Source organism: Diabrotica virgifera, chromosome 4, assembly GCF_917563875.1.
Source record: "Diabrotica virgifera virgifera chromosome 4, PGI_DIABVI_V3a".
NCBI classification, from domain to species: Eukaryota; Metazoa; Arthropoda; class Insecta; order Coleoptera; family Chrysomelidae; genus Diabrotica; species Diabrotica virgifera.
In genome coordinates this window covers 233,269,867-233,288,165 of record NC_065446.1, presented here as the reverse complement: position 1 = coordinate 233,288,165, position 18,299 = coordinate 233,269,867, and the positions used below count along the sequence as shown (strand labels likewise).

Genomic DNA, 18,299 nt, shown 5'->3' with positions numbered 1-18,299 from the left:
TTAGCATTTCCGTCAGATTTGAATGATATATTAAATAAATTTCAAAATTTATTTTCGCCTGGTTTAGGTAAATTTACCAATAAAGGTGTAATTTCAATAAAATTAAAATCTGATTCTGTAAGTCCTAAATTTTTTAGAGCTCGTCCTTTACCATTCGTGATGAGGGAAAAGGTAGAAAATGAGCTAAACAGGTTACTACAACTAGGTGTAATTGAAGCTGTAGATTTTTCAAATTGGGGTACGCCTATTGTTCCTGTATTAAAAAAAATGGGTCTGTTCGAATTTGTGGTGATGTTAAAGTCATCGTAAATCCTTTAATAGAAATTGATTCATATCCTTTACCTAAAATTGAAGACTTGTTTACAAAATTAAACGGGGGGTTACATTTTACAAAATTGGATTTATCTAATGCTTACCAGCAGATATGTTTAGATGAAAAATCGAAAGAGCTTCTAACGATTTCTACACATAAAGGTTTATTTCGTTATACTCAGTGGCGGCGCCTGGTGTAAAATATTGGGGGTGCACACATAATGTTAACATATAAAAAGACCTTGAGACCCTATTTCCGTAGGTAAAGGTTTTTGAGTGTAAAAATGAAAAATTAATAACCATTTTCGGTTGGAAAGCCATAACCAGTTTTGGTTGGATCGGGGAGAGCAGCATATGTGCCTCCTGATGAGAGACTAATAAGTTTCGAAACCGGTAGAGGTGCTTGCAGCACTCTCTGATTGGACTAGAATATGGTTCGGCTGTATTTTCGTTTTGCAACGAAATTGAAAATGGTTATTCATTTTTCATTTACATTTACTCTGTGTGGAGTATGAAGGGAACCATTCTCGTTGGAACTTTACCGCGCTGAGCAGATGGGACGTGAATTGCAAATTGTAGAATTCCCTCATCTTCCTTAGTCTCAGCATCCGTATGGCTTGCAAATTGTAGAAGCCTCGGAGGTGTAACCAGAGAAGGTTCCCATTGTTTTCATTCTGGTGGGATGTAGAATAGCATTATGTTGTTTTATATGCCATTAGAGTGAAAACTTAGTCTTTTTGTTTTTGAGTGTCTTCAAATTGTAAAAATCAAAGGACCTTATTAAAAATTACAATAAATAATGTATTTTATTGACTTAAAATTATAATTTAGTGTTTAAATGTTACAAGCAAGTTTTGTAACGAAAGTCAGTCGCCTGTTATTTTTTAGATAAATTATTCACAAACAAATTCAGTAAAATTTGGAATTTCTTGAATCATTTTTTTTTTATTGAAAACATTGCGAGTGCAGTTAATCGATCCTGGCCCATAGCTATTCTAAGGAAAGTTTTGATACGTTTCAATGCAGAGAGACATCGTTCTGTTTCTGCAGTTGTCACTGGCATCGTAACAAGTAGGTACATAATTGGAGAATTCCAACCTGGAATTCCAACTGGATAGTTAAAATCGTATCTTCTATTTTATTCATTATGCTTCCTCTTCTCCAAATATGTGCTTCACACCTACACAATTTGTAAGTTTTTACACAAATCTCCATTTTAAATAATCATTTATAATCCCGACGTTTGCACTTTGGTATATTCTTAATTACCAAATTTGGTTTCGGCATTTTTAATTTTTCTTCTAAATATAATGAAGAAAATTTAATTGATTTTAAATATTCCACGCTAACATTTACGTCCACAAATCCTTCCATTCTTAATATAGTTCCGAAATTCGAACTTCATGAAAGCAAAATTTAAACATACGTGTGCCGTGCACGTTGAAAACACCAAAGATCATGCCATAAGATCACATCCAACTTGTGATCCTATGGCCATCTAAACTTGTGGGGGTGGTGAGTTGTATTTGGTCGTATGAAAAATCATTGGTATGGACCGTGATAGTCGTGACGTCAAAACGTCAAAAAAAGTTTTCCAAACACGTTGTGTCTAGGTACACGCTAAAATGTACGCAAATAAAAAAGTTAAACTTCATCAAGCTAGTGACTATTTAGCGTGGGCAGTGACTGTATATTTTGATACACGCTATTTTGATATGTTTAGTGTTTGTTTGATAGAAAATATTTGTTATGACGTTTAATTCTACCTAACTTTTTTATTTGCGTACACGTTAGCGTATACCTTAGACACAACGTGTTTGGAAAAAATTTGACGTTTTGACGTCACACTATCACGGTCCGGAACCACTGTGAGAGCGGTGGGGTTCTGTCTAAGGTCTCGCATCCGTGAACTTTCTCCTTTGAAATAGAATAAAAATAATTAAATGTTACCTATTAGATACTTATAAACTCCTTGGATCTGTTATTTCGAATTTCAATTACTGTATAGTTAGATTAAAATGTTATTTATAGAATGATAAATATTACATATATGAATGTTGGTGTGAAAGTAACTTTGGGGGTTCACGTGCACATGTGCACTTATGGAGAAACCGCCACTGGTTATACTAGAGCACCATTCGGGATTGCAAGTTTACCTTCTAAATTTCAAAAAATTTTAGAATCACTTTTACAGGGTCTTGATGGTGTGGTATGTTTTCTAGACGATATTCTCGTCACTGGTAAAAATAGGGAAGAGCATTTATCAAGGCTGGAGACAGTTCTTTTAGGTTAGAAAATGCAGGTTTAAAATTATCTGTAGATAAGTGTGAATTTTTTAAAGAAAAAATTACATATTTAGGCTACGATATTGACAAAGATGGTTTACATACCTCTGAATCTAAAATCGAGGCAATTGTCAAGGCGCCGACGCCTACTAATGTGAACAGTTTACAGTCATTTTTAGGGTTAATAAATTATTACGGCAAATTTGTTAAAAATCTATCTGCCGTGCTAAATCCTCTTTATAATTTATTAAAACAAAAGGTATCATGGAATTGGTCAGTTGACTGCCAAAATGCATTTCTAAAAGTTAAACAAATTTTAGTGTTTCAGCCTGGTGAACAAGTGACTGTGCGCGACTATCATAAAAAAATACGGTTGAGTGGATAAAAGCCGTAGTTTTAAGGAAAATCGGAAAAGTAACATATATTGTTAAAATTCCTGAACTAAATGATGTTAACTGGAAACGTCATTTGAACCAAATTAAAAAATTTCATATAGTGGAATCTTCACTACTGAGTGGTTCAAATGAAGTTTCTCCTATTGTAGATACTGATGTAAATATTGTAAATAAAGAGAATTTAAGTAAAGAAAGTACTGAACGGCCTAAAAGAGTGGTCAAACCCATAGATCGTTTAACGTATGAGTAATTTCTTTTTTATTATTTGGTAAATACTTATATTTGTTTTACTAGTAACAAATAATTTTTTTTAAGGGGGAGATGTTGGATATTGTAAATATAGTTTTAGTAGACCACTCTGTAAAACCTAACAACTGTTATCAGTAGTAATAACCCAAGGATATTGATAATTGTTCGAACAAATTTTATAACAGATTTCGAAAGCTTGTTGCTTGGAAACAGACCGACGCCGTAGGCGGAGGTCTGTTGCCTGTAAGCAACAAGCTTGAGAAAGTTGTTAAAAAATTTTTGAGCATTTATCAATGTTCGAGGGTTATTCGGATAGAAAATTTTTTGCTGGTTATGAAAAAAAACAGAGCAGAAACAATTTATTTAAATGTGCAATTAACAAAGGAACAATTAGAAAAATTTAATGAAGATCCAGACATGTTAGTTTCTATAACTGATGAAGATGTATTTCCACTACGCATGCTGTTAATAATTTTATTATGATGTTCTTCGTCAATGTTCAAGTACGGTTTTATTGAGTTGGGATTGTTATGCCCCGTAATTTTTATAAGTTCTTTTTTCTCAATTCTTCCACCGTCCGATTTCCATCTAATTCATATTTTCTATCATTGCAAAAGTCCATAAACGCTTTCCATACAAATTTTTTACTGTAAACAGTATTCTTTGGTATATTTGATTCGATAATTTCATTAATATTCTCATCAGTATTACAACCAAATCGTGACATTTTGAAATATTGAATATTTGAAATGTCAAAATCGAAATGAAACGAAATGTAGGTATCCATAGCTACATGATTGAGTGAAAACAGCCCATGGGATCTGTTTTCAGTATAATGTTGGTTTTATTGGTTGTATTCAATCAGATGACCACAAATTAATTGATTTCATTGGATTTCTAATTGAGCAAAAAATTTTCACTAGTAATACCACTAGAGGTCAAATTATTTCCGGAAATTTTCTAAAAATATTCATGATCAAAAAAAAATTTCCGGATATTAATTTGACTTCGCGTGGTATTCGGTAAGAAAATTCCACACCAAATTTGCATTTGAAAATCCAAAGCTGCATGAACAGGGCCCTGATTCTAATTCATTTCGACAGTCGCAATTTCATTTCGACCCCGCCATGACAGCCGCATTTCGATACTAGTTACAACTGGGGATATTAACGATATCATGTTGACACTACTCAGAATTTGGGTTGGCCCTTTCCGTTTATTGATTTTATTGGCCACGCAACCAGCGAAACACTCGTTGATAGTCTGGGAAAATTATCGAAAAAATGCCATTTTTGGGAAAAGTTATTTACCAGCTATTTTATTGCTAAAATCGAATCTTAAGATTGCATATATTAGTAATAATATTACGAGGTATGACATATGACATATTATGAGGTATGACAAGTCCGCAGAAAGTGTGTTATTTTATTTATAAAGAAATTAGCACTCCTAAATCTTCTTTTTTTTTCAATTAGTGCATGCTCTGTAACTCCTAAGATTTTTCCTTTGAGCCAAAAACACTTAAATAAAAATTCACTGTAATTTAGTTCTGCACAAAGTTATTTTTTTTTTCCGAATTCCTTCAACAAAAATTTTACTCAGAAAATCCGAGGTTTCCCAAAAAATCTGCAATTTTCAATTAAAATTTTAGGGAAGTACCTAATTATTTATCAATAATTAAATAATTGATGACATGAAAGATTTATTATAGTAGATTATACAGAGGGGCTAAATTATGGAATAAATTAATTTCTTTAAAACGGACGATTTTGGAGCAAAATCCCGACACAGGTCGATTTTTATTTTTAAATTACAATGTTTTGGCATATATTTCATACTAGTGACGTCATCCATCTGAGCGTGATGACGTAATCGATAATTTTGTTAATGGGAATAGGGGTCGTGTGGTAGGTCATTTGAAAGGGCGTTCAATTCTCTATTCAGTAATATAAACATTAATATCATTAGGTATTTATACAGGGTTGTCAAAAAATAATTTTTGAATTAAATTAATTGGCGCAAAAAGAAGAATGTATGTAAATTATTTAACTCAAAATACATTGTACTGCTGTCAGAAAATAGAAAAAAAGGTTTATTTCACAAATAAACATTTCTTTTCGCTTAAATTAAATCACAAACAGCCTCCCTCCTACCTATTGGCAGTTTGAACATTTAATTTAAGCTAAAAGCAATGTTTATTTTCAGAATAAACATTTTTTTCTATTTTCTGACAGCAATAGAATGTATTTTGAGTTAAATAAATTACATGCATTGTTCTTCTTGCGTCAATTAAAATTTATTTCAAAAATTTTTTTGGCCTCCCTGTATAAATAATGATATTAATGTTTATAATACTGAATAGAGAATTGAACGCCTTTGTAAATGAGCTACAACACGAACCCCTATTCCTATTTAAAAAATAATCGATTACGTCATCACGCTCGGATGGATGACGTCACTAGTTTGAAATATATGCCAAAAAAATTTAATTTCAAAAATAAAAATCGACCTGTTTCGGGATTTTTCTCTAAAATCGTCCATTTTAGAGAAAATGAATTTATTCCATAATTTAGCCCCTCTCTGTATATCAGGAGACCGGCGACAATCTAACCAATAGTTTACCAATAATTAAAATGTTAATTAAAAAATTTCGGTCGAAATATTAACCAGAAAGATTATGATACACCAGAATAACTATGATTTTCGTATAAAAAAGCACTATACCTATTCAACGTACCTTACAGGATTGAAATTGGACCATTTGAGAGGTCTCAGGAATGTTATAAAGAAACAATTTTTTGGCTTATAAACAAATAGAACCCCTCGGAAAATATTAGATTAAATTAAATTAAGTTAACGCTGTTGAAAAGGGCACGGCTTCTGTGCCCTTTTCGAAGAAAAAAAATTGAATTGCGAGGAGTGATTCCAGGTATAACCGGTCAAATTTGACCGGCATTTGCGACAGAGTTATAAACAACAGGATTTTAATCTTTGAACCATTAGATACCTTTTAATTCCGGTCCTCTTTGTACATACAAATTTTCATATCTTCAAGACACTCATAACAAAAAAGATTTATGTCACTGTCACCAAATTATTTAATTATTGATAAATAATTACTTCTCTCAAATTTTAGTTGAAATTTAAAGATTTTGTTTGGAAATCCCGAATTTTCCGAGGAAAATTTCCGTCGAAGGAAATTGGAATAAATTATCAATGTGCAGAATTAAATTACTGTCAATTTTTATGTGAGTGTTTTGGTTCAAAGTTAAAATTTTCGGAGTTATAGAGCAATAATTAAAAAAAAGATTTCGGGGCGCTAATTTGTTTATAAACAAAATAGCACACTTTCTGTGGACTTTGCACAGCTATATTGCTAATATAGAAAATCTTAAGATTTGATTTCAGCATGTCCAGCAATAAAATAGCTGGTAATTAATTTTCCTTGTTTTTTACTAATTTTCCCAGATTATTACCTTACATCTTTCATTGAGTTGATGATTCATGTTGTGGACATTCTCAATTATTATATTTCTAATTTAATACTATTCTATCTAATTCCTCAAAACAAGCAAATTTCAATTAAACCCAGCCATATTAATACCTTTTGCTTTAGTTTTCCTTGCAAGAAATAAACAAAACACATCTAAACTAAACCTAACCTCGCTTTGGCCATTCATTCATCTCCGTGTCAAATAATTTCGGCATCGAAATTATAATATCAACACCCTTTTTAAAGTCGCTATTAAGTTCGATAGTCGCTATTTCGTGACGTCATTTCGTTAGTTCAACTAAAATCCACAAGGCTCGCACAGTCGCATTTCGACCTCGCCATATTGAAAGCGACTTGTTTAGTGTCGAAATTTGATTTAGAATCAGGGCCCAGATTAATAGCGCGCCATAGCTTTGTCAGCAATTATTTAGGCTTTCAAATTCGTAATTTCTACTCATTGTAGTTGCATGGGAATACCATTTCAAGATAGAAAATAGTATATTCTTTAATTTTACATAAGTTTTGAGTAACTACAAGTGATAGAAAATGAATCAAAACTAAATTATGTAAACAAATAAAAACCAGTCTGTCAAAAATGTTCTGTTATTGTAAACGTCAAAAAATTTCCACTATAATTCGCTGTTGGGTACCTCACGAGCAAAAAATTTCCGATAAAATACCTCCGTTGCCATGGTGATCTGTCAAAATAACGTATTTTGATTGGTTCAAAATTACAGGTGTGGAATTTTCAGAGTAACACATTTCTTATTATTGTAAAAAGTACATTCGCCAAATGAGTATTAAATGAGCCTTCTTTGTATATAGAAAGATGTGTTTTATTTTAGTAATTTATAGTTTGTAATATTCACCCTCAAATTAGGGCTAAAATATATTACAGTATTCTTATTATAATATATTATTATTATATTATATTAATTCTTATGATATTCTCGACTTAAGCTTAAGATGTGTTGGTGCAACCGGGCATAAATTTTGTCAATTTTATACGAGGTATGTCAAAGAATATGAATTTCGCTGAAGAGTAAAGTACCTTTATTTTTCACAATATTGAAATTTGTTGTTATAAAAAGTTGTTCAGAATTAAAAACTATGTTTCAATATGCAATGGCATCCTTCTATTTGAAATATTGTGAACTATGAAGGTATTTTACTTTTGAGCAAAATTCATATTTTTGACATACCTCGTATAGAATTGAAAAACAATTGATATTTTATGATTTCATCTTAGTTTTTTGACTATTCATACATTTTTATAAAGAATAACTTTTTTCGAAAAATTATGTTTGATATCCGTAATTTGAGGAAAATTTTCAAAAAAAAATTTTCAATTAGAAGAGTGTAAATGCATATTATAAGAGAATTTTTAATTACAAGCAACTTTTCTTTATAACAATTTTCGATATTGTGCAATATAAAGGCACTTTACTCTTGGGCGAAATTCATATATTTGCACATACCTTGTATATTATTGATAAAATTTGATACCTGATGATTGCATCTTAAGTTTTAGACTATGCAGAGCACTTTATGAAGAATAACTTTTTTTTCGAAAAATTGATAATAAAAAAGTTTCCCATATGGTTCCAAGTTACGCAGACACCCTGTATATATTGTTAAATATATTTGTCAACCATTTATGCGTAGTCCATAATTTTAAGAATTCTGAATGAAAATTATCAGGGCCTACTGCTTTACCATCTTTGGTACTTTTGATGGCATACTTTACTTCTTCGACTGTAAATGAAGGTCCAGATTCGCAATTATTGGTGTTTGTTGTGATGCCAGTGTTACTTCGTATATCTTGAAAAGTTTTTTCCACGTATTTAATCCAAATATCCCTTTTTTGTTCTATTTCGAATACTATGTTTCCCTTATTATCTGTCAGAAATCCAATGTTCTTGTGTTTATATAAGCCTGCAGCTTCTTTGATCTTTTTATGAAGGTTAAACGAATCATGTTTTTGTTGTAATGACTCTCTCTGTACATTTCGAGTTTAACCAATTTTCTTTTGCTATTTTAATAGCCCTTTTTATTTCGTTATTTATTTTGTTGTAGTTATTCTTATTATTTATCTTAATATTGTAACAAAATAATTATTGACCTACCCTCGTATACCAGCTCCCGTCTCCGCACAGACAGAACACTATCGATGTTTCGAGATACGCCGATGCAGCGCCGATGACGTCCAAGCGGTCGAGTCACATGGACATAGCTGGAGATATATAGATATTTCTGGAATATCTGTATCGCATATATAAATAGGACATATTTGTAAATAGAGTTAGTCTTAAGCTAAAGTTTGTAAAGTAAACTTGTATAAATATAAATAAAGTCGTATATAAATTACGAACCGCTAGTTTTATTGTAATTAGAAGTAATTACACTAATCAGGCTACAGTTGGTGTCGGTGTTCGGTTAACTTAGTGCGATATAAATAAGTGAATTACAGAGAGACTTTAAAAGACTTTTGAACTTTATTCGTCGGGAATAACCGGAGTGCGTTAATTGTTCGGTATTCGGAAAGACTTTAAAATACTTTTGGACTTTATTCGTCGGGAATAGTTAAAGTGCGTTGATTGTTCGGTATTCGGAAAGACTGTTAAAAGACATTTTGGAAAGTACGTGTGTGCCGACCAAAGATGTTGCTACAAGAACTTACAGTAAAACAGCTCCGTGAACAGCTCGAGGAACGGGATCTGGACAGCAGTGGGCTCAAGATAGTCCTACAAGCACGACTCGAGGATGTCCTCACGAAGAACGGAGAAGACCCAAAGACGTTCCACTTCCAGTCAGCAGAACAAGTAATCTTATCGAAATTAAAAACTGTTTCTGAAACGATCGATGAAACTTCTAGAAGAAGCGACGAGAAACTTGAAGAAGTTAGTAGAAGAAGCGACGAGAAACTTGAAGAAGTTAGTAGACAGAACAACGAGAAATTTGAAAGTGTTTCTCAAAAGATCGATGAAACTTCTAGAAGAAGCGACGAGAAACTTGAAGAAGTTAGTAGACAGAACAACGAGAAATTTGAAAGTGTTTCTCAAAAGATCGATGAAACTTCTAGAAAAAGCGACGAGAAATTTGAAAGTGTTTCTCAAGTAATTAAAGACGTTTGTAGACAGAATGACGAGAAATTTGAAGAAGTTTCTAGAACATTCGATAAGATGCAGAAAAGTGTAGAGACCGTAGAAGAAAAGATCAAACAACTAGAGAGCATGATAACCGATACAAAAGTACAACCATCAGTTAATGCAGCAGCGTTAGATCCGGTAGTGAAAGATGAACTACCGAGAGACGAAACGTCGCATAATATGAGATTCAAATTACCACCATTCGATGGAAAGTCCTCTTGGTCCATATATCTTAGACAATTTGAAGCTATTGCGACCGCCAATCATTGGACCGAACAGGAAAAGGCTGTTTCCTTGACTGCTGCTTTGCGAGGTGATGCTGCAGATATATTAAGATCAATTCCTAAGGGTCAAGAAAATTGTTACCAGACCTTGTTCACTCGTCTAGAAAAACGCTATGGAGATGCCCATCTACAACAAGTATACAAAGCACAACTGCGAAGTAGAAGTCAACGAGCAAGTGAGAATCTGCAAGAATTTGAAGCAGATGTGGCTCGTGTGGTGCGGTTGGCTTATCCAGAGGTGCCAGACAGCGTTTTAGAAGAAATTGCAGTAGATACCTTCGTCAATGGGCTGAAAGATAATGAACTACAGAAAGCTTTACGACTAGCAAGACCGAAAGTTTTAGATGAAGCACTTGCTATTGCATTGGAACACGAAACGGCTAGTCAAACTTCACGAGGCCATAGAGTAAGAACCATTGAAGAAAGTGACGAACACAACGATGAACGTCTGGAGGAAATGATACGGAGAGTATTAAGTAATCAGATGCCAAAGAGACGCGAGCCTAGATGTTGGAATTGTGGAGACGTAGGCCACATTCGTCGTAATTGTAAGAAGATCGTACAGCCGTCGGAAAACTAGAGCGGGTCGACACCAAGGGGCAACTGCCGACCTCGAGAACTAGAGCCCCCATAGTAACTGTCAACCTTACGTCCTCCGGTGGAATCCACAACTTATACATCGAAGGTCGTATCAGTAATAGATGTAGATCATTTTTGGTGGATACAGGTGCAACGAGAACTATCGCACGTCCAGATGTAGTACGAGACCATAATAAATTATCACCTGCAACAGTAAAGCTTAGAACAGCGACTGGTGAGCTAATTAATACATATGGCGAGGCTAATATGTCAGTATCCATTGGCCAGACCACAGTTGAACATCAAGTATTAATTGCCGAGATCTCCGACGAATTCATATTGGGGATGGACGTACTAAGGAAAGTGGGGGCAATATTGGATGTTCAAAATGGAGTTCTCAAGATCAATGGTGAAGAGTTGCCCTTTCACGACGACAAAGAAGATGTCATCCGCTTACTTACTACATGCGACGTAACCATACCCGGTAATAGTGAGAAAATTCTGATGACCATGCTTGATGGACACTGCCGAGAGGGAAGTTTAAGGATGGTCGAAGATGTGGATAATGTCGAGTTCCTAACGGCGAAAACTTTGGTAAAAGTTCGAGATGTGATCCCTGTAAGAGTTATGAATTTAAGGGAAACTGCTATCAAGTTAAGTAGAGGAGCTTTGATCGGGCAGTGTGTTCCCGTGGCTTCAATTTGCTCTGTGAATACCAATGAGAAATCATCGAAGGCAAAGTATCCAAAGGAGCTTGTTGAGATGATCATTGAAAGATGCCAAGATCTTGATCATGAACGAACGGAAAAAGTGACATCTATGCTGATAAAGTATCAAGATGTTTTTGCTATTGACACGAAGGATAAGGGAAAAACAAGCATAGTAACGCATAAAATAAATACCGGAGACGCTCAGCCAATCAAACAACGGCCTAGACGACTTCCATTTGCGAAAAGAGATGAAGCCGAAGAGATTATCAAGGATATGGACAAACAAGGGGTAATTGAACCATCGAACAGTCCATGGACATCACCAGTAGTTCTGGTAAAGAAGAAAGATGGTTCAACGCGTTTTTGTATCGACTACCGCCAGCTCAATGCGGTAACAAAAAAAGATAGTTATCCTTTGCCCAGAATAGACGATACATTGGATACTCTCTCCGGTTCTCGTTGGTTTTCCACACTCGATTTAAAAAGTGGATATTGGCAAGTAGACATGGAGCCAGCCGATCGGGAGAAAACCGCATTTTCGATAGGATCAGGGCTTTGGCAGTTTACGGCTATGCCGTTTGGTTTATGTAATGCCCCTGCCACATTTGAAAGATTAATGGAGGCAGTTTTAAGAGGTCTAACATGGAAAACATGCCTGGTTTACTTGGATGATGTAATTGTGGTTGGAAGGTCCTTTGATGAACATGCCAAGAATCTAATAGACGTCTTTCAACGATTGAGGGCAGCGAACTTGAAGTTAAGTCCGAAGAAATGTCACATGTTTCGACGAGAAGTTAAGTACTTAGGACATATTGTATCGAGTAATGGTGTAACAGCTGATCCTGAAAAGATTGATGCAATTAAAGATTGGCCAGTACCAAAAGATAAACATGAAATTAGAAGTTTCCTTGGCCTATGTACATATTACCGACGATTTGTCAAAGGATTTGCCAATATCTCCAAGCCCCTAACAAAGTTGACGGAGGAGGGCAAAGAATATACATGGAGTGAGGAGTGTCAAAAAGCTTTCGAACAACTACAAAGGGCTCTGATCAGTGCACCGATATTAAGCTACCCGGGACAGGCAGGAAAATTTGTTTTGGATACCGATGCTAGCAACAGTGCCATAGGAGCTGTTCTCTCACAAATCCAGGATGGACAGGAAAAAGTCATCGCTTATTTCAGCAAAGTCCTGTCGAAACCAGAAAGAAACTATTGCGTTACCAGAAGAGAACTGCTGGGTGTAGTGAAGGCTTGCGAACATTTCCATAAATACTTGTACGGCAGAAAGTTCCTTCTTCGAACAGATCACGCTGCTCTAAAATGGCTCATACAATTCCGTAATCCAGAGGGCCAGATGGCAAGATGGTTAGAACGACTTCAAGAATATGATTATGAGATAGAACACAGGGCCGGAAGAGTTCATTCAAATGCTGATGCCCTTTCGAGACGACCATGCAGTGCAAATTGTAATCACTGTGCCAAATTAGAGGAACGATTTTGCCCCGTGAGACGAACCACCGTCGTTAATGAGCAATGGCAGCCACAACAGTTACAAGAAGCCCAAGAAGACGATCCATGTATAAAAAGAGTATTGGATTGGATGCGTCGAGGTGAGAGACCTAGTTGGCAAAACATTAGTGCATGTAGTCCGGAAGTCAAGGCCTACTGGAGCCAATGGAATTGCCTGATACTAAAAGATGATCTTCTGTACAGAACCTTTGAGAACGATGATGGTACAGAATCTAAGCTTCAGTTGATTGTACCTAAAAGTAAAGTGTCAGAAGTATTGCGTCAGTTGCATGACGGTACATCAGGTGGACACTTTGGTATTACGAAGACTCTGCAAAAGGTTCGAGAACGGTTCTATTGGGTGAACTGTAAAGATGATGTAAGAAGATGGTGCCGGAAATGTGTAATGGTCCAGTTGGTAAAAAGAGAGCACCCATGAGACAGTACAATGTTGGAAGTCCTATGGAAAGAGTAGCAATCGACATTGCAGGTCCATTTCCAGAAACCGATGCTGGAAATAAATACATTCTGGTAGCCATGGACTATTTTACGAAATGGACCGAGGCCTATGCATTACCGAATCAAGAAGCTGCTACCGTTGCAGAGGTACTTGTTAAAGAATTCTTCAGCCGATTTGGTGTTCCCTTGGAGATCCACTCCGATCAAGGGCGAAACTTTGAGTCAGCTCTTTTCCAAAACGTTTGTAAATTGATTGGTGCCAATAAGACCAGAACAACACCCCTGCATCCTCAATCAGATGGAATGGTCGAGAGGATGAACCGAACGATGGGTAAACACTTGTCCAAAGTTGTATCTGAACATCAGCGAGATTGGGACCAACACATTCATTTATTCCTGATGGCCTACCGCTCGGCCGTGAATGAAACTACAGGTCAAACACCAACCTGCCTGATGTTGGGTCGTGAAGTTCGTTTGCCCTGCGACCTAGAGTTTGGCTGCAGACCTTCCGAGGAATATGTTGCAGGCGAAGAATACGTAGACCGCCTGAAGTTACGAATGAACAACATTCATGAACTTGCCCGACAACACATCCAGATAGCCAGTGACAGAATGAAAGATCAATATGATTCTCGCTGCAAGAATGAAAGCTTCGAAGTAGGTGATCTTGTCTGGCTTTATAATCCACAACGTCGTCGAGGCCTGTGTCCTAAACTGCAAAGACAATGGGAAGGTCCGTATGAAGTTAAGAAGAAAATAAATGACGTAATATACAGAATTAAGAAGTTACCAAACGGTAAACCAAAAGTTATTCACATAAATCGTCTTGCACCATATGCTGGCTCAAATGAAACAGAGGAAGCCCGAGTCCTCCAACAGGAGATGAAAGATGCACCACAGCCAAGTTTTAAGGAATTTATGTCAAATTACGCAGAAAGAAAGAGTGCTAGATTCGGCGTGACCACAGAAGTTCAGCAAGATCTGTTTGGTGTTCCAGAAAACGTCTCTCTAGCCCACTGTGTTGCACAAGACCTCGAGATGACTAAAGGAATCTCGTCCGTATTCAATAGAAAGTTCGGCCGCCTGGACGAGTTAAGGAATCAACAACCTAAAATTGGAAGAGTATTGCGATTGGAAGATGGTCCTCGATCTTTGCTGTATATAGTGACCAGGAAGTCTTATACGGACACGCCAAGCTACGAGAACATATGGCGTGCTCTAACTAATTTGAAGAAAATGGTCTGTAATTATGACATCAAAGATTTGGCTTTACCAAAAATTGGCCATGCAGTAGAAAATCTGGATTGGAAGATTGTGAGAAGCATGCTGGAAGTGATCTTCAGAGAAACTGGCGTACGGATTACTGTGTGTTGCATGAACCCGAAGATGTCATACCCTTCAAAGACAGTAGACTGTTACTTCTTTTCTAGGGGTGTATGCAGAGCTGGAGAATCCTGTAGATTCCGCCATCCTGGGCCATCTAGGGTTGCTGATCGGGACGCTCAGATCTTAAGAGGGGAGCAGTGTAACAAAATAATTATTGACCTACCCTCGTATACCAGCTCCCGTCTCCGCACAGACAGAACACTATCGATGTTTCGAGATACGCCGATGCAGCGCCGATGACGTCCAAGCGGTCGAGTCACATGGACATAGCTGGAGATATATAGATATTTCTGGAATATCTGTATCGCATATATAAATAGGACATATTTGTAAATAGAGTTAGTCTTAAGCTAAAGTTTGTAAAGTAAACTTGTATAAATATAAATAAAGTCGTATATAAATTACGAACCGCTAGTTTTATTGTAATTAGAAGTAATTACACTAATCAGGCTACAATGTACATAATAATTAGTTTTTTTAGATCTTCACTTTCAAGAACCACTAAGTGACATCGCATTAAGTGATAAAAGTAGTCTAGAAGACAGTCTCAATGATATACCTGATGAATCTGCCAAAACGTATAGTATCGAGAAAGTCAGAGTTATCGGTATTCCAGATGAACTCAGGTACAAAAATTATCCTATAAAAGTTGATTGTGGTACAGAGACCGCCATAGCAAACTTCCAAATGGATGTTACGGTTCAAGTCAATTTACCGCCCAATAAGGTTACAGAACAATCGTGTCAAACTACTACTAGCATAATGCTAGGTAAGTAAAAAGTATGCTTTTAGAATATTATGTAAATATGTATATTAACTATGAAGTTAAGTATGTTAGTGTTATGTAAACACTAGTGATTTTGCCCGTTGCTATGCGACGGGAATCCGATCAATTACCATCTACAGTCACTCCACTTATTTTTTCTGAATTCCTCCAATTCTTCGCTATTCTCGCTTCTGTACCTCTCGGGTCAATCTAGCTTGACGATCCTCATCGTCCCCTGAGCTCGATGAAGCTACATAAACATTGGTCCTTGGAGCCGGATTTTTTAATTTCCTACATAAGCAACTATATTTTTAAACAAATAAGAATATATATTTTAATATATCGCGTACAGTATTCTTAAATGAAGAGCATGAAACAATGGACAGGAATTAATAATAGCAATAGCAGAAGTTATCAATATTGTCAGCCAACTCTGTGATACTACCATAAGAGCGTCTAGATAATATTTTAAGTCTACCTGATACGTCTCCTAGTTTGCTTTACAAGGATTACGATAATTTTCCTTGATTTGCTTATTACCTGTTATTTCAAAACAAATGTCTCGATAGTTTGAACAAGACACATCCACTGATATCGTGTTCTCGCTATCTTCTATAAATATATTTTTTCAGATAAACCAGATTTGATAACTAAAGGTACTCAAAGTACTTCCCTAGTCTGCAACAAAAAATGTGATACTGAAGATCTTAACGAATACATCGCAGAAACCACCCCGGAAAAGAAACAAGACCAGAGCACGATTATTCCAGAAGACGAAGTACTTTCTCTAACCAATCGTAGTGAAATAGAAGTGGAAGGTGGATTGAATATATACTTAGATATAAAACTGATATGAGATGATTACGATCTGACACCAGAAAGGGATACGTCTGAAAAGTATCACTTTTTAATGACAGACGCGACTACTAGTATGGTTAAGTCGCAGGTCGCATTGTGATTCTTTTTCTCAAAATAATTGGGTTGAATTATGACAATTGTTCAACCATATACATTTTTGTTCTCTATTTATTGATAACAGCTAATTTTATATTTCCTACATAAACATTGGTCCTTCGAGCCGAATTTTTTCTACATAACTATAGTTTTAAATATAATAAGAATATATATTTTAAAAAGATATTTTAGTAGATCACATACTTGGCCTCTTCTATAAAGTATCTACATATTTTTTCAGATAAACCAGATTTGATAACTAAAGGTACGCAGAGTACTTCCCTAGTCTGCAACAAAAAATGTGATACTGAAGATCTAAACGAATATATCGCAGAAACCACCCCGGAAAAGAAACAAGACCAGAGCACGATTATTCCAGAAGACGAAGTACTTTCTCTAACCAATCGTAGTGAAGTGGAAGTGGAAGGGGGAATGAATACATACTTAGATCTAAAACTTATGGGAGATGATTACGATCTGACACCAGAAAGGGATACATCTGAAAAGTATCATTTTTTAATGACAGACGCGTCTACTAGTATGGTAAAATCCCAAGTTGCTGTAGCAACTAATGTCGGAATAGACAGTTTACTTCTAGGAGATGCTTATGATTTGCACGAGGATTCAGCTCTACAGGTAAAAGTTTAGTTAAATTATCAAATTATATGTTTTAGATATTTGAGAATAGTACCATAATTTTTTTGTAAAATGAGATCATATTCTAATATCATCAATTGGCAAGTTAGTGATAGATACGACTTCTGAAGTATATTTTGATAATATATCGATGTGATACCGAAATTGTCAAAATAAACAATTCATTTATGGCCTTACTTATTGGCACTAGATGGACAAAACTTATATTGAGCATCAAAATACTAATACGGGTAGGTATTTCTTTGTTATTTTTTGTTGTTCAATGTCTAAATTAACCCATTAGGGACCAGAACTATTTCTTTTTCTGTTGTTCTGAATCTATTTTATTGTGGCATTTTTGTAATTAACTATTTTTAATGGGAATTAGGCCATAATTTTACTTAAAAAATGACTTTATTAACGTTTCGACGTCCAAATCGGATGTCGTTGTCAAAATACAAAAAATATTAATGAATTAAACAACAATGTAGTTGCTTAGTAAAAAATTCTTCTAATAATTTATTTAATCTGACTCATTTATTTCGGCAATTCAGACATATTATTATACATTTTAAAGTAGAAGATTTTAAAATGATATTGCCAATATTATCCTTGATATTGGATATTCTTGAGTTGGGGTTGATTTCATGTAATCGAATGAACTATCTTTCAGTAAAGTCGTCCCAGGAACGCAACTTATAAATATTGGCAATATCATTTTAAAGTCTTCTACTTTAAAATGTATAATATATGTCTGAATTGCCGATATAAATGAGTCAGATTAAATAAATTATTAGGAGAATTTTTTACTAAGCAACAACATTTTTGTTTATTTCATTAATATTTTTTGTATTTTGACAACAGCATCCGATTTGGACGTCAAAACGTTAATAAAATCATTTTTTAGTAAAATTGTGGCTTATTTCCCATTAAAAATAGTTTTTTTTAGAAAAATGTTTAAAGAAATAACTTTCAGTGATGTCAGCAGTTTAAAGAAAATTTGAAATTAAAAAATTAACAGGAAAAAGCAGGAGCAGTTAAATCCGATATCCAACTAAAAATTGAATTCGTTACTAATTCACTACATTAAAAACTCAGAAAATGTTGCAAATGTGTAGTTTTGTATGTTA

The 18,299-nt window shown here is 35.1% G+C and overlaps 1 protein-coding gene across 3 annotated transcripts in view; it reads left to right on the top strand.

The window, feature by feature from the left end:
- The window catches only part of LOC114338964 (uncharacterized), a 66,539-nt gene that overhangs the window by 35,050 nt on the left and 13,190 nt on the right, over positions 1 to 18,299 (top strand). Inside the window, exons 8-9 of one of the 3 annotated variants that reach the window (XR_007697617.1) lie at positions 15,286 to 15,582; positions 16,775 to 17,420. Coding sequence is in view for 2 of the 3 variants with exons in the window: in XM_050648782.1 (XP_050504739.1) it covers positions 15,286 to 15,582; positions 16,775 to 17,169 (692 nt within the window). In the remaining variant the exon portion in view is untranslated. The remainder of the gene's footprint in view (positions 1 to 15,285; positions 15,583 to 16,774; positions 17,421 to 18,299) is intronic. The other 2 variants (XM_050648782.1, XM_050648783.1) reach the window with 2 other exon arrangements.